The 24,201-nt window shown below is 40.3% G+C and overlaps 2 protein-coding genes across 5 annotated transcripts in view; both read left to right on the plus strand.

Annotated features, from left to right (window-relative positions):
- Positions 1-252: 252 nt before the first annotated feature.
- On the plus strand, positions 253-14,340 carry klhl14 (kelch-like family member 14). The gene is made up of 9 exons (XM_017425947.3): positions 253-572; positions 1,297-2,197; positions 3,930-4,051; positions 7,354-7,443; positions 8,178-8,256; positions 8,476-8,666; positions 10,155-10,313; positions 12,070-12,227; positions 12,331-14,340. The coding sequence occupies exons 2-9, from the start codon at positions 1,320-1,322 to the stop codon at positions 12,469-12,471; spliced, it is 1,818 nt and encodes a 605-aa protein (XP_017281436.1). The 5' UTR covers positions 253-572; positions 1,297-1,319; the 3' UTR covers positions 12,472-14,340.
- A 5,453-nt stretch (positions 14,341-19,793) lies between these two features.
- cacna1eb (calcium channel, voltage-dependent, R type, alpha 1E subunit b) overlaps positions 19,794-24,201 on the plus strand; it is a 55,616-nt gene continuing 51,208 nt past the window's right edge. For 2 of the 4 annotated variants that reach the window (XM_025007979.2, XM_037982097.1), the window contains exon 1: positions 19,794-20,252. In XM_025007979.2, the coding sequence (XP_024863747.1) occupies positions 19,837-20,252 (416 nt within the window). In that variant the 5' untranslated portion in view covers positions 19,794-19,836. The remainder of the gene's footprint in view (positions 20,253-24,201) is intronic. The other 2 variants (XM_037982098.1, XM_017425985.3) reach the window with 2 other exon arrangements.

Below are 24,201 nucleotides of genomic sequence, written 5' to 3' on the forward strand. Positions count from 1 at the left end.
AAGACTCGGCTTTTTTTTCCCTCCTTCCTTCTTCTCCCCCTTTCTCTTTCTCTTTCTTCCAAAGATGTTTGAAATCGCAGTCATTTACGCTCGACAGTTTTTACAATAGCCTTGAGCCATAATTTTGCGAGTCTCTCCAGCATCCATACCCCTGCATGGTCTCTCTCCACCGGCCATGCACGACCGTTTCTCTCCCCAACCGTGGATTTCCTATTACTCTCGTTACGACTCACTGAGCCCCAGGCCCAAGGATAATGATGTGTTGTTTCTTGGTAGCATAATTTGTCACACGTATATTTCTTCTTCTTCTTCTCTTGCAGAAAGCACAGCTCCCTCTCACACACTCACACACTTCTTGTTAATTCAGAAGAACAAATGATCCAACGTCAACAAATAAGCCGAAATAGTGACTTTTAGGAGTTGGAATCAATGGTTCTTTTGAGACGCCACAAAGGGAAGGCAAAAATATATTTTTAAAGCAGAAGAACAAAGGGATATTCAGGAGATATTGGGACCCCCCGTCTGAAGCTTACTTTCTTTTCTTTTTTGTGTGTGTGAAGAGCTGAAGTCAGGTAAGTTTGGCTCCTTCTCAGAGCCGAAAGCTGCTCACATCATTTAGTTGTGACAGGAGGCGCTTTTGGAGAATCTAGGAGACAACGTTTCGCCGCTTGTGTCAAGTTTAAACCCGCAAATAGCTCCTTTTTTAAATAAAAAAAAGCCTAACAAAGAAAAGCATGCGCATGTTTTGTGTTTAACTTTTCCCGAGAGCCGCGTTTTAGTGGATATTATTTCATACTCACGTCCGGTTTTTTTACGCGCCCTGACGGCTCGGAGACGAACTAATTGCTTTTTGTATGACTCCGTAAACGCGTGCAATGTCCTCAGGAGGACCGGAGGAGGAGAGAGGAGAGGAGGATAGGTGTCTGCTGAATGCTGCATGCTGTCCGTCCACCGTGGAGCCTGTCTCCTCGTCTCTCCTCCCCGCGTAACCGACAACTTGAGCCGCGCCAGGCGAGAGCGCAGCGCCGCAGCGTCTCCGGATCCGTGTCGGCAGCGCCCTTCAGACCTCAAACCTCCTCATTTTTTATTCGTTGTTGTTGTTTTGATTTCTTTCGAAACCCTCTCGAGTTAAGAATGAACACGAGCGGCAGGGAGCTACAGCGTTTTTGTTTGCTGCTTTATGACCAAAGCTCATCAAAGTTGGAAGCCTGCCGCCGGATGGACGGGCGATTTGTTCTATAACTTACTGAGAGATCGGTCCTGAATGGCTCACATGCTGGTTTTTTTGTTGCCTAGGTGGCGTTCGCAGTCAGGAAGTCATGTCCAGATCGGGTGATAGAACATCCACCTTTGACCCAACGCACAGTGACACCTTGCTGCATGGGCTCAACCTGCTATGGAGAAAGCAGCTGTTCTGTGATGTGACTCTCACTGCCCAGGGACAGCAGTTCCACTGCCACAAAGCTGTGCTGGCATCCTGCTCTCAGTATTTCAGATCTCTCTTCTCCTCCCATAATGTCATCAACAATGAGGGAAGCAAGGGGGACCAGGGCAGCAGTGGGACCCCCTCATCCTCTCCTGATGACAAGCTGGTGACCACCAGCACCAGGCCCATCAACAACCTGGTGCTCCAGGGCTGCTCCTCTATTGGACTGCGATTAGTGCTGGAGTACCTGTACACTGCCAACGTTACTCTTTCCCTGGACACAGTGGAAGAGGTGCTTTCAGTCAGCAAGATCCTCAACATCCCCCAGATTACCAAGCTGAGCGTGCAGTTCCTCAACGACCAGATCTCTGTGCAGAACTACAAGCAGATCTGCAAGATCGCCGCACTGCACGGACTGGATGAGACCAAGAAGCTGGCCAACAAGTACCTGGTGGAGGACGTGCTGCTGCTAAACTTTGAGGAGATGTGCGCCATGCTGGACGCTCTGCCACCCCCGGTGGAATCAGAGCTGGCTCTCTTCCAGATGTCAGTCCTCTGGCTGGAGCATGACCGGGAGACTCGCATGCACTATGCACCGGACCTGATGAAGAGGCTACGCTTTGCCCTCATACCTGCTCCCGAGCTGGTGGAGAGGGTGCAGTCTGTCGATTTCATGAGGACTGACCCCGTGTGCCAGAAGCTGCTCCTGGATGCCATGAACTACCACCTGATGCCCTTCAGGCAGCACTGCAGGCAGACCACGGCCAGCAGGTAAGAGGGAGTCAGATAATCTGAAGATATGCAAAAACAGAAACAGGTAGACATAAATTAACCTAAACACATCACACGAGGTGATTTGAGCATAGTTTAAGCGATGAAATGTAATCAAATAATTTCAGGTAATTAAACTACATGAGTGGTCAGAGTTGTGAGGTCAGAATATGGTGATTGTGGGGCGTTTCCTGCAACACACTGACAGCTGATCAGGGTTTTCATGTGCCCCATCCTGCTTTTATTCATAATAATGCTGTCACATGTTTCACAGAGGAAAACTAACTATACATAATTGTTCTCTAATCAGTTTGAACAAGATGCAACAATCTAAATAATTATTTTTCTTTGCATTTCATTTCTAGGATCTCTCAGTGCAGTTTGAAATGCTGAAATGAAAATAGTTGCCATGGTAATTACATGGTAATTGCATAAAATTTATGATCCAAGCAAAAGGGTCCCTTGTTACTGGTATTGCAAGGAGGAAAAAAATGTAATGAAAGCAAATGTAATTTTGTACTTCTGATGGTAGAGCATTTGAAGAACTATAGCAATTTTTCCCCCTTCTTCGATCCAAAATATCCACGTGTCCCAGTGACACAAGACCTGTCCATTTAGCAGGGCTTATGTCCATTTTGTCCTCATATGAACTTTAAGGAGCTACATTGTTAGAGTAGTCAGGTGTTTCTCATGGAACTTCACAGTCAAAACAATAAAAAAAAAATACAATCAGTCTTTAGTTCTTCATATTTGTAAAAATAAAAAAGTCACTGGGGAACTTAAACTTACTGGAAATTTTTGTTGAAATATTGTGAATAGAAGATCACAACATATCTGAATAATGAGTCCATCCCCACGTATGCACCTAAATTAGCTACAAATCAGCAATCCTCATAATTAGTCTAATATGCCGCTGTTTCTCTGCTCTCAATTAATCACTATTATTTATGTCCAAGGTCTTATTTGCATCTGAATAACCTCAAAACACTTCTGAATGGGCCCGTATCTCAGAGAATGTACAGAACCAATGGTGATTTACCCAAGCATGAAAAAGTAATACAGAAGAAAGAAAGAAAAAAAAAAATAAGGACCAGTTACTCTTAATATTTTTCTGCATAAAGCGATAAACATGTAGAACTGTGTTTAAATTCATACTGAGTCTGATAATGGTCATTATGTTACAGTAATCTGTGCAGTTTTGAGGGCAGATTCTATTTACAAAAAGCAGGAAACATTTCACTACTGGTTCAGGGAGTCACATGAATCAGTGTAGCCAATGAAATGGAGACATTGTATGGGCAGGTTTATGGACTCCGCTGTGCTTTTAGCCTCCAGCATGGCACCCTGCAGGACCATCCTCGCTTCACAGCTAATTGAAAAGATATCTTTAGAGTGCAATAACCATTCAATAATACATCACGAGGAAACATGCACTATTGAGCAAATTTTGTTAATTGTAATGAATGTGGCCGCGTATTGTCTGATAAGTAATCTCAAGTATAGTTGTTATACCAAGACAGAGAGCGGTTATTGATTCAGTCATGCATTCGTTTTTTTTTTTATTTCTGATTAACTCTTTCATATAATGAGCACAGCCTAAGTAAACAAACAAAGTGCTGATGAAGGGAGCTGCAGATAGGACCAAAGCATGTTTGTTGATTCATAGGAAGTCTCAATTTATATATATATTTTTTTAATATACGTAAACATAACCTCATTTCTGAAATTACAGGATTCGCTCCAATAAGAGGATGCTGCTACTGGTGGGGGGTTTGCCTCCTGGACCTGATCGTCTTCCCAGCAATTTGGTCCAGTACTACGACGATGAAAAAAAGACATGGAAGATCCTCACAAGTGAGTTGCAAAAGCTCTGCCTCTTTTTTTGTACCCGGGGCATCTTGCTGTGGCGTGCTATTATGACGAGAAGTCGTTGTTCCTGTGGATGACACCAACACGGGTTAATTTCCACAGAAAATGGGGGGTTAGGAGTTCCCTAAATCCTTCAGGTAATAATGTATCACTATCACTTTTAATATAAGTTTTTAATCAGAGCGTGACTTCACAGCAGTGTATGTCTTCATGCCCGGCTTCTCCTGTTTTTGCTGAAATACGCTGGCAGGATGCACAACAAGATTTACATGAATCCTATGATCTACAGTGCCAAGGATAGAACAATAAGGAAAAATATCTGCCTTCAATAGATTTTAATGTAACATGGTTATTCACTCACATTGATCAATACTTAAATTTAGTTATATCACGCCAACATAAACTTGTTGACCTGGTGTCATTTGGAAGATGAGTTGAAAGGTAAAGAAACTGCTACTGGAACATTTACAAACTAATTAACAATAAATAAATTAAAAAAAACAGTAAAGTAGGTGAAGCTGCATCTTTAACACTAATGGGGTTAAGTTGCTGTAGGAGGAATTTAGTTTGTCTGTCCAGAACATATGAAACCTTTGTAAAAAAAAAAAAATAGCAAAAAACATCTATACTGCTTTTACCTCAATAAAATGCACTTTTTTTCCTTTTTCCCTTGTCTTCCCTGACCTTTTAAGGCTCACCACTATATTGTTGCCATATTGCAAAGGTCAGAACGAAGCTATTGGGAAAACACATTCCTCCTTTGCATCATTGTTGCTGGACATATTGAGTTCTTGTCCTTTGCTTTTCATGGAGTCATATCTCAGCTGCTTCTCTCCATTCATACATATCAGCCATAGTTCTGTGTTCTGTCACTTTGGCCCTAAGCAGTTCATAACCTTATTTTGTGGCTCAAATTCACGTGAATCAAGATTTTCCTCTGCTCAAATCATAACCTTTCTTTCCAGCCTCCTGGTGTTTAAGCTCAAAATCCTCAAGGTTCATTTTTGCCATGCATACACAACAGCCTAGAGCTCGCTGGTGTTTGCCTCCTCGTCATTTTCTCATTAAACTCACGCTCATGGGCATAAAACTGCAACAAGCGAAAGGTCAATAGGGATTCCCATCGCTCAAAACTAAAAAAAGTTAACACTCAAATGGTCCGTGGCCAAGTGGAAGGACAAAACTGCAAAATCATCCCCTTAACACATCGGTGACCATCTGATGTAGCCTCCTCACAATGGATGTGGAATAGAAGATTATTAACATTCAATCATAACTTTTCAATGAGGCGAAACCTGAGAGGGACAGCCTTTGATTAAGACATTCATCAACACAATTTGGGCAGAATCTGATTCCTCTCGTTGTGTCAGACAGACCTGCCGCTCGTTGATTCCAGTGTAAAGTTTGCCATCTAGTGTACCCACAGCAGCGTGGCCGAACACAAAACAAAGGCAGGCAGATTTTCAGCTGCAATCCTTGACCATTTTTTCCCCTTTATTTTAAAGCAACCTGTTATTAAAAAGTCAGACCCGGCTAAGGATCATGCAGTATTGTAGCCTGGCCTGGAACAAATGAATAATGTTTAGTAGGCTGCAGTTGTGTTGCCGTTAAAGGCACATAAGAGCTCAAGCTGCAGTGGTGCATTAGCTGTGAAGTCATCCAACCAAGCTCGACTGTGCCTTCAATGCAGAGGCGTCTGACTCCCTCTAGCGAGCCCTAGAGCTCACTGTAGACCGGAGTGATCGAGTCCATCTCGTAGAGGACACGCTCATCCTGCCCTCCTGCTGCTGCTGACCCCCCCAGGGGTTAGCAGCAGATTTATTTGAGAGGGGGACAAAAAGCCAGATAAATTTAAACCATTTCCTCAGGTAATATTTCACTGGAGAAGAGAGTCATGACTGATATGCTTTTTCTTCTTTTCACTGCACAAGGACTCTTTCATTATATCATAATCTCATATTATTCAGCTGTTTACCAGAGGCTCCTATTTTTCAAATCGGCTCAGAGTACTTCAGATACTATGGCTCTATAACATACAGTAAACCAATAATCTTCTTTTCACATCAGTACAAGATGTTTTCCAGTATGAGTACAAGTCACTAGACACCAAATATAAAGCCGTCCATCCGTGTCTCATATACTGCAGACTGAATGATAATGTAAATAGCATGTAAGGGAATTTGGCAGTTGTATGGCACCCGTCTTTGAGGTGCACTGAAGGCAGGCAACCTAATCCCCTCGTTTGAGATAAAGCTGTGTTTAGTGTATGTAGTATTAGTTCCTATCCGAGACTCCCCTCCCGTTGAGGAGCGGCACATGTCAGCCAGCTTGAGTGAGATTGCACGGAGAGGCCAATTGGAAAGAAATGAGATTCAAGGCTGTCTAATTTTGCAGCAACTGTGATCCATCAGGCGGTGGGGAGGTGACAGTGGAAATGACTGATGGAGACAGACAGGTGGGCTTTAACATTTCACTGATTTGTGCTCAAAAAGCACCGGGCCTGAGATTTATTGAGTGAACACGATCATGTTCATTATGACTGTCACCTAAGACCATTTCTCTACATCTCAATGGGGTCACTTCAGCAGAAGAAGATGAAGGAGAGGAGGAGACCACAAAAACATACATGGAGGAAATCCTCCCTGATGGCTCCTGCCATCCCGGCTGTGGACGTATGATGCTAAGCTACGCTAACCCATGATGAACTCTAGTTGAATTCATGGAGCGCACAGTATATCATCAGATCTCATTGCTGTAACGTATTTTAACAGAAAATATGTACACTATACTTTGTGGGCATTAGTTGAACCATACAATGGATTAAAATGGAATAAAATGGGGCTAAATTTGCCCTGTGGAGGCAGAAGATTGCAAATGTAACTGAGGTATCATGATTATCAGTGGTTTTGGCTCAGAGTACACAACTTGGAGCCATAATGGGTATCATTGGTATGATATCATGTTCATCTGTGAGGATAATGTCTGTTTGTTAAATATTTTTTTGTTTTGTGTTTGCCTTAGAGTTTACTAGAGAAATATCAGGAATATGATTCTACTCTGAGAGAGAGATCCAGATTGCCAGACTGTCTGAGTTATGATTGTAAAATAAACCCTTGCTGTCAGTCCTTGAGTCCTTTGTTTAATTAGGAAGTAAAAAAAAAAAAAAACAATATTGGGAAGCCAGCCAGTGGAGGAGGAACCACCACATGGTGGTGCTTTTCTACAACTGACTTATTTCATTCACATGATTAGATAACCAACTTTTTATTCTCGTTTATTTCTTTTAGTAATGCCTTACAACAGCGCTCATCACTGCGTGGTGGAGGTGGAGAACTTCCTGCTGCTGCTGGGCGGAGAGGATCAGTGGAACCCCAACGGTACTTTGACACCACAATCTGCTCCTCGTTTTTTTAAACATTTGATTTCACACAGCAAATACTTCATTGTTTACTCCATCTGGAGGAGTTCCTGTCAGAGTTTATGCAGGTTCAAACCCATCAGAGCTAATGTAACACTCTCAGATGGATTCAAACACTCATCCTAGAGCACGATCAACTCAAAGTGTACAAACAACACTCCTATCAACACTTGTCAATAACTGGCGCAGATAAATAACTGTTGTTAACGCTGAAATATTTAATGTGTCAAAGTGTTAAGAGTACTTTTTGTAAAATAGTGGCATCGCAGCTTCTTACTAGGAGACAAACTTTGAAAATGATCATAAAAAAGCCACATATTAAAACTAGTTGTGTGTTTTTAACTGTAAGAGAAATGATCAAGTGAATCCAATTACAAATGGTTAAAGATAGTTTTTGTAGTTTTGAGCCGAAAACTATATTTAAAAAACAAGTTTTGCTATTTTTTGGAAAAAGGAAACAGTCCTTTGTAACAAAAACTGTATTGAATAGCAGCATTCATTGTGTTTCCATGTGCAATGAAGACATTTTGCAGATGCAACTTATGTCCGATAAAAGTCTAACCAGCATGCATTGCTCATCAAACCAAATGCTCCTACAAACTTAAGCAAAGACCTGTGAAGTTAGCAGTAGCCCTTGTACTAATATGCTTAGAATTTTACTTACATATTTTTATTTTGATTTCTGTTTTGCAGGAAAGCACAGCACTAACTTTGTCAGTCGCTACGATCCCAGATTCAACAGCTGGATTCAGCTGCCTCCTATGCAGGAAAGGTGTGTATGTTTTTGCTTTTGTTAGGAATGCTGGACAAACAGCACAGACACTGATATCACTCTAAAATAGCTCTTGTTCTTTTAACTCCGTCAAATGAGTTGAACTCTATGTTTTTCAAATGAGCAAATACAAGAACTTGCACAAGTCAAGCTGACACCGAATGATGCCTTTGCCAGATCGGTGACGCTGTCTTGTTGACTCCTCCTCCCCTCACTCAGGAGAGCCAGTTTTTTTGCCTGCCGCCTGGATAAGCACCTGTATGTGATTGGCGGGAGGAACGAGGCGGGCTACCTGTCCAGCGTGGAGTCCTACAACCTGGAGACGAATGAGTGGAACTATGTGTCACCTCTGCCGCAGCCTCTAGCTGCCCATGCAGGAGCAGTGCACAACGGCAAGATCTACATTTCAGGTTCGGGATGAGTGTTATTTAGTTCAGAAGTAGTTTAGAAACAGAAATGCTGTATGTAAAAGCCAATATAAAATCAAGAACTTGACTAATACAACTAGTCTTCCTTTGAAGGAATGCATATTGCCCACTGCCTTTTACAGAAAGATTTTGCATGATTCTCAGCTACTACTACACCAAGTTTTAGGTCAAAATCTGTAAATTTGACTAAATTATAGTCATTTTTGTCTTGGCTAAGGTTGATTAGCTGTGGCAGCCATCTTGAATCCGTTATAGATGTACTTCCAGTGATTACTTTCTGAGAGTTTCATCAACATCTGTCCAACTGGTTCATGAGGCATTTTGCTAACCGACAAACACACGCACACCGACAGACACAGGCTGTTACATTATTACCTGCCTTCTATGGCAGTAGGTGACAAAAAATGCAAAAACCTTGCATCGGTGATGTTTGATTATAAATGTTAACACAGCTAAATTACAATAAACATACGAGCAAGATCTTCAAATTGAAGATAAATACTCTGTCATAAAATTTTGTAACATCTTTAAAAACACGCTCTCTTTTTTTCTTGTCAGAAGGTGGTGCAGTGTGCCTGCCAATTTTTTATTTATTTTTTTTTTTTTAAGAGGCCCTGTCTAGCTGCTTGCCTGTAAAAATGAAGAATGGGCTGTAGGATCACTTCTGTCTTAACTGCACACCCCCACATGCTTTTTATTGTTGAATGTGTAGTTTTCAGCCTCAGGCAACATTGTTTTCAGCCCCAAGCAGAGCTGACAAGCAGTTCCCTCTGGAGACACTGAAGGCTTTACAGAGTAAATTTTGCATACAGGCAGTAGTACTCCTCGAAAAACTGTAAACATTGTGGTCTCAATGTAAACAAAGTACTTGGAGCAATAGCAGGTGAGCACCAGAAATCAGAGGGAGAGATATGACTGTCATCTGAGAGAAGGGGTGAAACTAATTTCAAATCGTATCAGAAGGAAGGCTTCATTATAATTCTGCTCCCTTGAATTTGTAGATCTGAAATTACACATTTGGTTTGGGTGTTTTTCATTTCAGTTAGCCCCATGGCATGAATGCAGAAGGTCACAAACCAAAACCTTCTGTTTGTCAGAGCTTAGTAGCTGTGAATCATCCATACTCCGGTCTCACCAGATGAAAACAAAGGCACCAACCCGGTGTCCCCATTCTGCTTGAACAGAACAGCTTGGAGGAGCAGTCAGTAAATATGACACATGATTGCATATTACATACAAAGAAGAAGAAGAAAAAACGGGATTGAAGGATCTAGTTTTCAAAAAATAAGTTTCTATAGAAGTATTATTATTATATTATTTTTTATAGAAGATTTATTCTGTCAAAATCATTTGACCTGGTCACTCCTGGGTCACACATAAAGTATATATCTTATAGAACGAACATCGAGGCATCCATGTTGTGCACGTTACTTGTAATTTGACGTAAAATGGTGTGTTGACTTGTTGCAGGAGGAGTGCACAACGGCGAGTATGTGTCCTGGCTCTACTGCTACGACCCCGTAATGGATGTGTGGGCTAGGAAACAAGACATGAACACAAAGCGCGCCATTCACGCCCTGGCTGGGATGAACGACCGTCTGTACGCGATCGGTGGAAACCATTTGAAAGGTAAGCACTCACCGCTTTTTAGGAAATGAAAGAGGTCAGTATTGGTACTTTTTTTAATTTTTTTTATTTTTAATGAGTGAAAATCTTGTTGCCATTGTGAGCAGGTGGTGGCCTTCATTACTCTGTGCACCTTATTTTTCACTCCTCAACATTCATGGTAGAACATTAAAAAATGGACTGTGTTGTGCACTTTAACGGCCCACTCTGTTCCATCTGAAAGACTTTTTTAAATGTAAATTTGTAGTTTCATGGTTGTTGTTCCTGAACATTTTTCTAAAGCAACTTAAGATTTGTGTTTTTATTCAAACTCATGATCACTGTAAGAACAAACTGTTGAAATTCACCCAGTAAAGTTGGGTAATTTGATCATAGCCAATATTTTGAATTAAATTACTTTAATCTAACAGCCAAATCACACTTAAATAAATAGGTTAAATTTCAACCAATTTTTACACTTGTTATTTTACAAACAAATTGTTAAATTCTAATTATTTTTAACATTTTTTCCACTGAGTTACATCAAATAAATTCTTGCTAATTGCTTATAATTGTAATTTCTTAAAGGTTTACAATTTTTTGCATATTTTTTTCTAAAAAAATTAGGTGAGTTTAACTTCTTTGGTTTAACTAAGCTATGTTAGTTCAACTCAAACCATTTTTAAATAAAAAAATATACTCAGTCAAATTAGTACAATTATAGCTACTTCTAAATAGAACTTAGACATTAATATTTATTCAAATAAATTAAATATGTTACATTAAAATAGCATTTGACAGCTCATTAGCATTTATTACATCCAGGAATTTGTTCATATTGTTGCCAAAATAATTGTGTGATGGGAAATCCACGAGGGTGTAAAAGTTTATGCAAAGAAAAAAACAACAGCTGATCAATCCCAAAGGTGCATAGTTTGTGGTTGGTAGATAAATTTGTCTAAAGCTAGGCTAACTAGGTGGCTACAGAAACACTGTACATCGTTGTTAAACACAAGAACTTCTTGCTTTTAACGTAACCTTCCCAACTACAGGTTTTATGACACTTCCTAGCCTAAACTTTTCCTAAGTTATTCATTAATTTCAATCAAAGTGTCACTAAAAATAAAAAGTTAATGTAGTTCAAACTTGACCACTTTTGAAAATTACATTTACTATTTTGTTAAAGTTGAAATAATCTTGAAATCCTTCATCAATCCCTTTTTACAGTGTAGGTGTGTATTTGTTCCTGTTTTGTCTGAGGCTTACGTTTGTGTTGAGGGTGTGGGTTGTTAGTGAAAATAACTGTAGGTGTCCAGAGGCTCTTAGAGACAGGAAGAAGGAATAACACAGATAGGATGGATTCAGGTGGTAATATTTTATTTTCCATCAGAAAGTTGTCCTAAACATTTAGCTGTAAAGGTACCTCAAATCTGAGCCAATAGTAACAATAGTACCAAATTCTCATAGTATGTTTTTTAATAAAGTTTTATTGACAGAAGTTGGGTAATACAAGTAACACCCAGACTGGTTTTCGATTTACTAGCTGCTTCTTCATCCTTTTTGGTGCACAGAGATACTTGATGTTGTCCTTTCTGGCTCGCCCACATAAAAGCAGCAGAAAGAGAACAAAGAAAACAAAAAACACAAAGAACGTTTTTTAACCGTGGCAGAATTTTTTGCACAAAAGCAAAAGCCTGGATGCAAAATTACACAGAAAAAAAGAATTGTAACATGTATGTCACTGTAGCCTGGGTTTACGTTCTTCCTGTTTCTCAAACAGGTTTTTCTCACCTTGACGTTATGTTGGTGGAGTGTTACGACCCGAAAGCTGACCAGTGGAACATCCTCCAGACACCGATACTGGAGGGCCGCAGCGGTCCGGGCTGCGCTGTTTTGGATGACAGCATCTTCCTCGTGGGGGGCTACAGCTGGAGCATGGTAGGAAGTTTATTTTACACTGTGTGAAGATACTGGAAATCCCTGTAGCCTTAGAAATGCTCCATCTGTCTGTCTTCTTTGACTCCTGTTCTCTTTTCTTCAGGGGGCCTATAAGTCTTCAACCATCTGCTACAGCCCGGAGAAAGGAACGTGGACAGAGCTGGAGGGCGAGGTGGCGGAACCTTTGGCGGGCCCGGCCTGTTCCACCGTCATCCTGCCCGCCTGCCTTCCGTTCAACAAATGACAACTAATCCAACCCATGGGAGGCGAGGATGAGGAGCAGCGGAGCGACTGGGGGGAGGACCATCAATAAACAAAACACTTGTCAACAATTTTGCGACAAAACCCCTCCCAGTTGAACATCGGGGGTGTGTATAAATTATTTTTTTACAGGTTTGATCAGAGCACTTTCGTTATTGTCTACTGAAAGAATCGAGGAGGGGGGAAAAAAACCAATTGTGTATCTCATGTATTTAAAGTCATCTGCGAAATGGTCGGTTTCATATTTGATTTCATTTAAAGAGTTTGTGAGTGTTTTTGGCTTCTCTTCTATAGCACGCACAGCGTTGAGCTGACTTCAAGCTTATCAGATCCATTGTATCTTGTATTCAGTAGCAGCATAATTCCAGCAACAAGCAGTGTTGTTTCAGCAACTGACAGCAAGATCCAGTTTGTGCAAGGGCTGGGTGAGCTGCAAAGTGTATAAATATTCAGCTGTCGTGTTAATACTCATTGCTGTCTGTCTGGGTTGTTCATTTATGAAACACTTTTGTTGTCTCTTTCTGAAAATGAACATATTCGGGCATCAAAAAAGGGGTATTTTTAGAATTTCTTTCGCAAACAGCTGAAGAGGAAGAGGAGAATACCTGGATTCAGGTGTATTTGGGGTCCAAGCGAATACAGCTCACTGTAAAAAGACACAACCGAATAGGAATCGCACAGCTCTTATTTTACCTTAATGTTCTAACTCTTGTACACCCGGACTGATGTTGTGTTTTTTACAAGTTATCTGTGAGACAAAAAAAAAACAACAACCTGCCAAATCTTTGTGGCAACTAATGTTGGTGCCCCAGGCAAGAATTATCACTGATTCTTAAAGGATTAGTTTAGATTTTTGGAAGTGGGATTCTGCGGAAAAGTTAAGAACAATCAGTATCTTGCCTGTTTCAGACACTGTAGCTGTTGGAACACTCTTAATTTGGAGAAATAAAGAATAATTCTGTTTGTATTGATAATTTATTATCATTCATGCAGACACTATTTTATTATCTGTGGCTCCCTATTGAGCCAACCCAAATCTGGACCCAGATTGGTCATTAAATTTAGATAGAATTATTATTTTATTTTATTTTCCCTGCACATTTTTTCCTCACATCTGTGGTAATTTGTTTTAAATGGTACAGCTTTTCCAAACTTTATAGTAATTTCCATTTCCTGGCCTGCAGTTTACTTCTGCTTCCCTCTAAAAGCTCTTAAAAACATTGGTTTTGCATTACATGATTAGTCCAGCAGAAGCATGCTATTCCTACTGCATGTGCCCAGGCTGCACAGGAAGTGCTGCAGCTACACGCTGCTGCCACTATTTGCATTTACAAATAACCACAGAATTTTATGTAAATATAAATGTAATACAAAACAGTATTTGCATGAACAGACATAAGCCTTTAAAGATTGGAGTTGTATTAATGCGGCGACAATCCATTCTAGTCTTGGCAAGCTAGCAGTTAGCTCGTCAATCTGCTCAAAATTCAACTTTATTTCTCCAAACGGAGGTCGTTCAAAGTGCTATCTTCATAGTAAGATATCCCTTGTTCACAGCAGAACCCCATTTCAAAAGATCTGAACTGTTGCTTTAAGATTCTTAGGACGCACTAAAGTTATACATTGATGGTACAATCAGATTGTAATTGCTAGCCAATGTGTTCCTGGGTAGCATGTTTGGGTAGAGACAGACTGACGTGGAGGACATTTGGGTCGTTTGTTCTCCTCCTGTGAGTTCATGTGGGCAGGTCTGTTTACGAGGCCACATAGTTTTAATTTTTAAATGTATATATAAAAAAAAAAACATGAACATACAGTGGTCTTTGATGCACTATTTGTGAACTTTATTTCAGCAGACAAAGTTCACTGAAATGTAAATTTATCTCATGTGCTGTGTTTAAAAATCTATTTCCAGTGCAAATGAATCCAGTCTCGTCTATGTTATTAAGTTCAATAACTTGACTCTAAATATTGATGCTGTTGAACTCTGTAAAAAACAAGACAAAAAAACCCAACAAAATGTTGATTTCATTCTTGTACATAACCGCCTGCAGTGAAACATTTTTGTGCACTCAACCTTGGATTTATTCTCAAATCCTGGTATGTCCTTTGCATTTTAGAAAAAAATAAAAATAAAATGACTCTTGATGACTAAAATAACTCCTTCAGTTGTGACAATACATTTCCTAAAAACTCATCTATTACATTGCAAAACACCCAAAGGACATAAGAATAAAACAACTTCACCATGCTACTTTAGATCGCAAAACTTTCTTTTTTTTTTAATAGTTCATCTCCACAATCATTACTTGATTGAAAACAAGAACTTGTTTAATTGTGAGTCATGAACAAAAAACATATCTGAGCCTTTTAAGGAAAACACAGAGATTTGCCTAAATTCTAAATAAACAGGCTCACATTTTTATATTCATTTGTTATCATTTAAATATTTAGTAGCAATACATAATACTGCCCAGTGAATACCTGATACATAAATGGGTAGTACTGGATAGTTAACTGGTACATACCTGGTACTTACCTTGTATATATTGAGTACATAACTGTTTTTTAAGGTTATGTACAGAAGTACCAGGGATGTACCCAGTACATACCCTGTAAGCACCAGGTACAAACTGGTATGTACTGCGCTAAATTATGTATTGCTACCAAAAGGTTTGAAGCAAAATACATTTGTGTTCGTCCCAAGCTGTAATAGACATTTAAAATGACCTGACATGGACATTGTTGTCTTGGCTGATGAGATTACTGACCTTAATCCCCAATATTTCTCCAAGAATTCACATTATTTGAATTGATGATGCCTATAAGCACTTGTCTCTTTAAAAAAAAAGAGTGGACATATTAATAAATGTAAAGCCAAAGCACCTTAAGAGAGATAAAAGAAGACATCACAACATGGAAGGATGTGGGAGTTTGTAAAATGTGAAGAAACAAGCGTACAAAACAGACCTGATGTTTACCCTGAAGCCGGTCTCTCATGCCAGAACAGATTTATTTTCAAACCATTTACTACCAACTGTCTCCTGCAGCAAATAACATGCACGTCTGGCTGTACATACACCTGATGTTTTCTCCTTTCAGTGGAAGCACTTTGTCTGCTTGGCATCTCTGTTTCATGCATCCACTTGGCCAGGAGCCCAGAGGGTAAGGCGGCAATTATTTCCTCACAGAGATGATTCTGTTAGATTACATAAATCCATGTCTAATTCTTACAATATGGCTTTGGAACATTTGCAGATATATAGCAGCCTTCAGGTCCCCCAAAAAAAACCAAAACTCTTGGAACTATGTCTAACAACAGTTACAATCTAAAGATATTTAAGTCCAGGACCGGGCAAAAGAAGCACAACGCTGTCCTGATTAAAACAAAGACATCCATCCTCAGAGAGGAAAAAAAATGAGAGAGATGCAGGTGAGCTTCTAAGCATGTGTGGATTTGAAGTCTTCATTTTCCCTCCAGGGTCGGAGGTGGCAGATGGTTCCTCCATTGCTCAAAGTCCCACTCTCGCTCAGCCAGGGGAATAAAGGGACTGGATAAAATGAACACGACTGACCTTTTAATTAACTTCGCAGACCATCATGGCTCTGTTTTAATCACAACTCTCCCTGTAATTAACTCCACTGTAATAACTATACATAAGAAGAAGACAAAAGACAAAATAATTTTAAAATGTCACACATGGGTTTAAAGGAAAGATAGCTGGATGGATTAGAAACAGACATCATTTAATATCTGTAATAAAATCAACTAAATAACCCCCTTTTTTTCACTTTTGAGAACAATGAATTGGCGTTTTTGATTAAAAATATTTCAACCAACCTTTCTGTGGGAGTTTTATTTGGATAGTTGGCGCTGATTGCATTGCGAGCATTTTAAATAAAATGCTCACGTGTGAAGTTATTTCGATTCTTTAAAAATTAAAATTAAAGACAGCGATGCTGTAAAAGCGATACAAAAACAAAGAGAAACAGCTCGTTTGGCTGTCAGAATATTATTTGTCATTGGATTATTATGAGTCATGCATGAATGAGCAAGCAAGACTTATTTCTTTGTAGCTGTTTGCACAATTTTATGTAAGGCTGTAATATTCTGGTTGTAGTTCTGATTGATTGTTCGTTTATATAAATAAATAAAAGTCAGACAGTTATTATATATGAATAATTTATCAGTTATTTGGTCAATCCATACCAGCAAATCAATACATGATCAAAACTGAGTCCTTTTAATAAAACTAATCACTCAGTACCTTCTCATTACCCCTTTAATGATCAAATATCAACCATATTTCTGTTTTTATTACCCTGGAGCTGATTTTTCAGGTATGTGGCTTTAGTCCACCATCTAGTGGTGCACGTTTCTGAGTCTCTGCTGTTTGAGCTCCAACCACCAGATCACCGTTTTAAACGAACACCTGTTGCATCACTGACCCTTATCTGGTTTTTGGAAAGGTAAAATCCCACCTCTCTCTCTCCCTCTCTCTTTTTGTTCTCTCTCTCCCTCCCTCTTTCTCTCTCTCTGTGGAGAGGTGAGGAAAAAAAAATCCAGACAAGTATTTTGGGTGAAGTTTGAAGCCACGGCCGCGCACTGATTGTAATCCACAGAAAGTGACTCATATATGTCGGCAGCCAGCAGCTTGTGAAGATGCTTTGGGATTATTTCCGCGCTCCGCTCTCGTCTCCACGCGTGTTTACGCTCATGTGTGCCACACTGCTCTGGCTGCCAGCCACCCCGCGGTGTATTTATAGCCATACAGCGGCAACCAGCACTCAAGGAGTCCACGGCGAAATCTTCCTCTAATCCCCCCCTCCCAAAAGAAACTTGGACTGATTGAGTGGCAGACTGAAGAAGAAGAGGGGGGTAGGTGGTGGCAGAATTCCGGATCCACCTGATCGAGGTGAGGGGGGGCTTGGAGATGATGAAGGAGCGCGCGGCACCTCAAGGTAAGACAAAAATCATTGATCATTAAGTTAATTGATGTGTTTGCCTCCTGTAGCAGAGGGGGGTGCTGCTTCTATCATCTCCCACCAGTGTGCACGTTTTAAAAAAAAAATCTATTTCTGTTTATGGCTGCTTTCTTATTGCCTGCACGTCAAACACTCACCTCCACAAGAATAAAGGAGCAGCCGCCTTAATTAGAAATACCTATTAACTGGCTACTTAATGCACGATTTCCGACGTGCAGCTGACGTGAACAAACTAGCAGAAGGGGGCAGCCAGTATAGGCTCAACACTGGCTGCACTGATTAAAGCAGGAGATCACAGTCAGGAGCTGAAATTCAATAAGTGTTTCAACTTTAATACATTGTACAGATTCTATCTAATGCTTCCTTTGTTATTTTTTTTTCTTTGAATCAGTCACCCACATGTCAGGGATCCACCCCAGTTCTGTGCTGTTTTTCCAAGGTGTGCCAGTTAATCCAAGAGCCCTGACATTTAATCCCCCCCCCCCCCCNNNNCCCCCCCCCCCCCCCACAGTATGGCAGCAGAGAAGACTTGATAATACAAGCTTTCACATGTCTTCTGAACTTGCACGGCCCTGCTAAAATCAGAGGCAGCCCACTGCCGAGCAGCACAAAGGTGCCACCAAGTTACATGAGTGAATGTGAGCGCTGACCTCGTAGGCTCTGCCGGGCTTTTAGAGATGCGCTGTGTGCCCATGTTGGAGGGCAGAGCTCAGCTCAGACTGAGTCCAGTCCACGTCTGAGGAGCCCCTGCTGCCTGATGAGTGAGTCACTGAGCTTTTGCTTCAGCTCCTCCACACTCAGTCATCTTCCCTTTCAGCTCCAGCTCAGGGGAAACAACCTTGTTTTCGTCTGTCTCTTGACTGGATCACTGGTTTGTTTTGTTTTTCTGCCCCTGCCACCTCGTTTTACCCCAGATTTCTCTGCTTTAGTGTCACCTCACTGGACAAGGGCAGCCAAAAAGAACAGGGTTCAACTGGTTTGGTTTTTGATCTAAATGAAGGCGGGAAAAGATGAAACCTTTTTCTGTAGATTTGCTGTCATTTTTACCAAATCCACTTTCTGAATCATATTATTCAACTTGTCATCACTGGTACTGCGTCTTGCTGCTACGTCTTGTATTTCCACCTGAACCTCTTCTGCTTGATTCTACTCTTGTCCAATTCCACCATCTTTGTTTACCCACACAAACTACGGCCGGCCTAATTTAGGTCAGATATGTGACTTAAGCTTCCACGTCGTTTTAGGAAAATTCAGCTGAGTGCTTTGTTTCCGTTGAGTGCGTACCTGCATTTCATAACAGCATATCAGTATATCTGGAAAACTACGGGCTTAAAACTCTTTTAAACTACACCATTTGATATTTGACAATTTGACAATTTGTCACCGACAATCACAGCCTAGTGAGATACTGGCTTTAGTTCATCGTAATCGCTTCTAGTCAAAGATCCTGCTAGAAAAGCATGTAGACATCTCCAAATTTGCACACTCAAAAGAAAAAGGACAAACTCTTCAACTGTTAAAGGGCTTAAACAAAACATTTTAAACACACCAAAGTGAGCAGCACTGTGCACAAAACAGAAAAGACTTTTTGTACTTGAAAGGCCTTTTGATAAAATTCAGAACCTGTAAAATATAGGCTCCTTTAAAAAAAAAAAATACATAAAACCTAACAAGTTTTTTTTTTAAATAAAAAAGTGACTAAAGCTGAGTTGATATTTAGTTTTTGTTATTTGCTTTGGAGAGAAAAAATGTACAGTCATGCTGGCAGAAATTAAAGCCTCTATATACGTAGCTTTGCAATGAATTAATTGCAGAACTCAATATGCATGCAGTGACAGTACATAGTGCCTGTCATGTCCTGGTTACATCAGGTAATTAGAGCTTAACACTCATCACAGCTGAAGCTGATGAGCATGTCATTAGTTTGCAGTTATTTGGCCTAAATGCACAACATCTACCGTTTAAATGTCTGATACAATAAAAACAATAAAACAAGGATTTTTAAACTCACTGGGAAATGTTTAAATTTTTTTTTTTTTAATATTTTCAGTTTGAAGTCCAAAGCCGTGATTTCCTAAACACTGTGAATATCTGTTGCCAAATTCACTTCAAACTTTGTGAAGGTTGCTGAAATATTGCTTTAGCTGAGAGACATTTCCAGGGTCGAGCCTTTGTGGCTCATTTATTCAGGCAGACAAAAATGTCACAGCTGCAAAGGGGATTTTATTTAATTATTTTTTTGGGGGGGTTGGGGTCAGTGATGGACTAATTTGTGCAGCCACCTCTAACCCATCATCTTCTGCTTCTCCTTTGCTTATTTGCAGCGTTCTAGTGGAAGTGCCACCTCCTGACCCCTGCAGACATGCTCTCCAGTTCAAACCAGTCGCTCTCTCTTTCCCTCACCCCCCCTCGCCGCTCTCTGCCCACCTGTGGTTTGCGTGGAGAGACCCACGTCCAGTCCTCTCTGTCTCTGCCCGAGCCTGAGGTCTGGAGGAGGCCCTGCCCCAGCCCCCGTCCAGGCTTGGCGCAAGGAGCCCGCTCCTGCTCCCTGCAGGTCCCTCACCCCGTCCCTGAGAGCCCGGGTCTGCCCCCTCGAGCGGCCAGCTTTGACGTCCCTTGCAGTCAGGACGATGGCTCATCCGATCAGGGCTCGGGGTCTCTGAGCCCCCACGTCATGATGAGGCGGCGCGGCGGACTCTTGGAGCAGAAAGATATCATCATGGCCCACCAGGCTCACAAAATACAAAGCACGCCACAAGCCCGCAGGAAGGAGTGGGAGTAAGTATAAAAGAGATTCTGATTCAAAGGGTTTCTTTTTAAACTGTGCATGTAAAGATGATAAATCTCCACGGAGGAGGATGAAAGACCCAAAGTGAAAGATCACACGTACTGGATAGACAGTATTACCTGTTAACCTTTAAGTCTCTGGGAGGCCTGAAGGGGAACAAACACATAGAGGCAGGCACAGAAAAATAAAGAGATGTGCTGATTTATTTGAGACTTAAGACAGAAAAGCTTCTTTATGACAGTTTGTTTCCAAAAAGCCCAGCAACTGAGCAAGTGTGAATAATAACAAGGCTGTTGAACTGGAAATACAATGTAGGCCAGCACTAATGGTAATAATTACATCTGCGGTTCCTGCTGCGATGTGTCAAACTGTCTGTCATTACAATGTGATATACAGGAGCTTCAGCAGTGTGATTACCAGATACTTAAAACAAAAGACTTTCCCTTTTTTTTTTCCTGGAACTCTGTGAATGAACAGGTTAATTTTGGCTCAAGCAACTATTAAATTTCTAGTCTCTGTTTTAGCTCATAGTTTTGGTTTTGGCCATCTTTTCTGCTGTCACAGCTGGCACTTAAAGTGCTTTTAAAAAGTCACGCCACACCAGCTGCTCAGCACCAAACATCTGACGGACATTCAGCTGCGAGCAGGGGAACACAGTGGAGCATTTCAGGATGCAGATCAAGTCAGCAAGCAATCAGGTGATAAATTTATAATTCAAACAAATGCTAATATTGCTTTTCTCTACTTGATGCATTAGAAGGAAACTTTTTTTTTATCACATTTGGTAGGTTTTCAAACAGCCTTCCCTACAGTCCTGCGATTACTAAATAAAATAATTTCCTATAATAATTAACACAAATATTGAGACCCTTTTAGTTTACTAATAGTTCTGTTGATTCTAAGCAAAAAAAAAATCTGATGTCAATTTTATGTAAACAGCCATTTGTAAGACACAAAGTTATGCATTAAAGTCTGTGTTTAAACTCAAAAGCCAAAAAAAAAAAGAGGCAGAAATTGATGTCAGGGGAGAAATGTTCTAAATGTCTATGAAAAGTTTCACAGGGCCTTCTCTTGAGGGTGTTTTAGATAGATTAGATTGGTGTAAATCAAAATTTTGTTCTGACATAGTAAATGATTTCCTGCCCTCCCAGCTCAGATATAGCAACACGGGTCCAAACTAATAATAATACTAATAACTAATAATACTCCCTCTACTATCATAAACAGATTATGCTCAAATGCTCTTTTCACTAAACATAAAACTTCCCTTTTTTAAATGGAAAGCTACATTTTGGTCTCATACAGTCACCAAATCTTTTTGTTTTTTTTCCAAATTTTTGGACTTTTCACCCAAACTTTGACAAACTGCAGACAAGCAGCTGTTTACGGAAAACGCTCATTTTAAAACCTCATAAAACTTTGTTGTTCAGTGTTCATAAACATTTACAGTAAATGATGCGAGAAAAGACTGTTACCCTTCTGAGTTTTAGTCTCTGTGTTGTTAAAGCGAACGTTATCTTGTGACAACTCTTCAGAGGTTAACGATGGACCTAATGTTCCTTTTTTCTTCACATTGTGGCCTATTATTAATTGATCATTTAAACTTAGTACCGATTATTTATTACAGTTTTCCTGCCTGATGAAAATCAACCATACTTTATTGGGTTTTTCAAAAGCTTGCTTTGCTTGTACTGAGATAAATTGTCCATAAACATGTTAAAAAGATCAGACTTTGGTAGAGTCCTGCTCTTTAAATAAAATAGGACACCCACTCACACTCAGTTGCCATTTCACAGAGATCCCACTCTGATTTCATCTTAGGTTTACATCATTACAATCACAGATCTGAAATACTGTATTTTTTTTCATACAGTGTTTTTAGTTGCATTTAGGCCAAACTATAAGAGAACTGAAAAAATGTCCAGCTTTGCAGTTTTTCAAAATAGGCTTCACGTGAAGCAGCAAATGGATAAATCTTTGTTCTCAGTGTTATTGTAGTTTTGCAGAACCAATTTCCACCACTTTCATGAGTTTTTTTTTCTTTTTTATGTGACTGGAACATTATTGTCTGTGATTTATTGCAATCAGATGCTTCATCGTGTAATTAACATTGTTTGCTGTGAACTTCTGAACTCAGGAGCCACATCGGTTTGATTGTCTGCTTCTCACCAATTGAATGTGGAGAGGTGCTTCATCAGTGTAACCTCCAACCTCACAGCCCCCAACATCCTCCTCCTCCTCCTCTGTTCTCTGTTTTCTCATTCCCGTTTACTCTACTGTCCCTCCATCGTGTTTCCATTTTGTTTGTGTAATGTCATCTTTTTTTCCATCTGTTTCTCACATCCACAAATTCCATCAGTCAGTCTTGTCTATAAGCGCAGCTATAAACTGCAACAAGCCAAAAACACATAAAACTGAATGGAGAGTAGAGAATATTTGGGTCCTACTGTACATGTATTGAGTGTATTTGTCCATTAGGGGATGCTAGGGAACCAAAGTAGAATATAGCAGCAGAGAAGCAGCATGATATCTGTATTATTCAGCAGCAGAGTTTGCATGTTGCTGAGCTTTCCCTCAAAATATTAAAAGGCTTTTAACACAAATTGATGAGTAATTTGGCATGTTTGTACAGTTAACTGTTGATTGTGAGATAATCTTATTTTCCAGAGAACTTTTCTTTGATGTTATTGCCTAGTTGTCCTGTTTTTTTTGGACCCATTTTAGTGTAATTGTACAAATTTGGACTGAAACCGTAAACACGATATAAATATGTTTCAGCATAAACTGGCAGAGAGCTGCGCCAATCTGTGGCGATATAAGACGCAGTTAATAGTCGAATCAAACTGACATAACTCAGAACAGAGAATGTCTGTTGCTAGGGAACAGAGAGAAAAATAAAATGCTAAAACCACTCCAGTCAATGTTGGGTGAAAGCCTGTCTGCAATTATATAAATGCTCTTCAGAGCTCTGGCACCAAGTGCCATTAACGTTTTAGCTCTCAGTGCATGTCACCTGCAGCCACACTTCATCAATCTTCCTATATGTTGTCTGAGATGTGATTTTTGTTGTCGTTTTCTGGTTGAAAAATGCACCGCTAGCCTACTGCGTTATTTCACGTCATTTAATTTCCCACCTGTTTCAATAGATTTGTTCGCTGTAAGTCTTGTTTAGCTGCTGACTCCGTCTCGTACAAAGTTTGCTTAGGCCCAGGCAGAATTGATAAAAAAGCTTTTCTGCTCTTATATGCTGCTATTTTTACACTCCTTCGAGTAGGCTGTGAGCAAGAGCAGAACAAAAGCCAAACAGTCTTAAAAAGCAGGCTGCACCTGGTCATCTGCATAGTGTTTTGGAGCATCAGTGTGGTGACGGTGCTGCGCACAAGTCTGTCAGTTTCCTCCCTCAAGATGTCCAGTGACCCTGATTGGGGAGGTGTGTGTGTGTGTGTGTCTGTGTGCGTTTGGAGAACCAGATTTCTGTAGGAAGAGGTTGCTCTATTGTGCAACATGGCTTTTGTTGGCAGAAATGAAAAGAACCAAGCAGGAATTCAAGAGCGCCATGTCGCTATGGAAACAACAGCAAAAGGAGAGCAGGAGACGCAGGCACAGAGAGAGATATGTTCTGTTTGCAGAGATGGACAAATATTTTTTTGTTGGGCAACATACAAAGAAGAGACAAGGAGGGTTTTTTTGTTGTTGTAATGAGTATTTGTTTTTAAGTTGAAAGTAAAAAATGTGATGTTGTCCTTTTAGTGAACAGTATTTTATATTGGTCATATTTTTCTGCTCCTGGTCATTTTAGCCTTTTGCTGCTGTCCTGCTTTGCATGAAGCAGCATGCCTTCCTGCTTCACGCAGATTAAAACGAGCCGGCAACACGAATCTTTGGAGCTTAGTTAGAAACTTATTCATAGATCCTGCTAAATCTCTTTTTTTCGTTTTC

Source organism: Kryptolebias marmoratus, linkage group LG20 (genome assembly GCF_001649575.2).
Source record: "Kryptolebias marmoratus isolate JLee-2015 linkage group LG20, ASM164957v2, whole genome shotgun sequence".
NCBI classification, from domain to species: domain Eukaryota; kingdom Metazoa; phylum Chordata; class Actinopteri; order Cyprinodontiformes; family Rivulidae; genus Kryptolebias; species Kryptolebias marmoratus.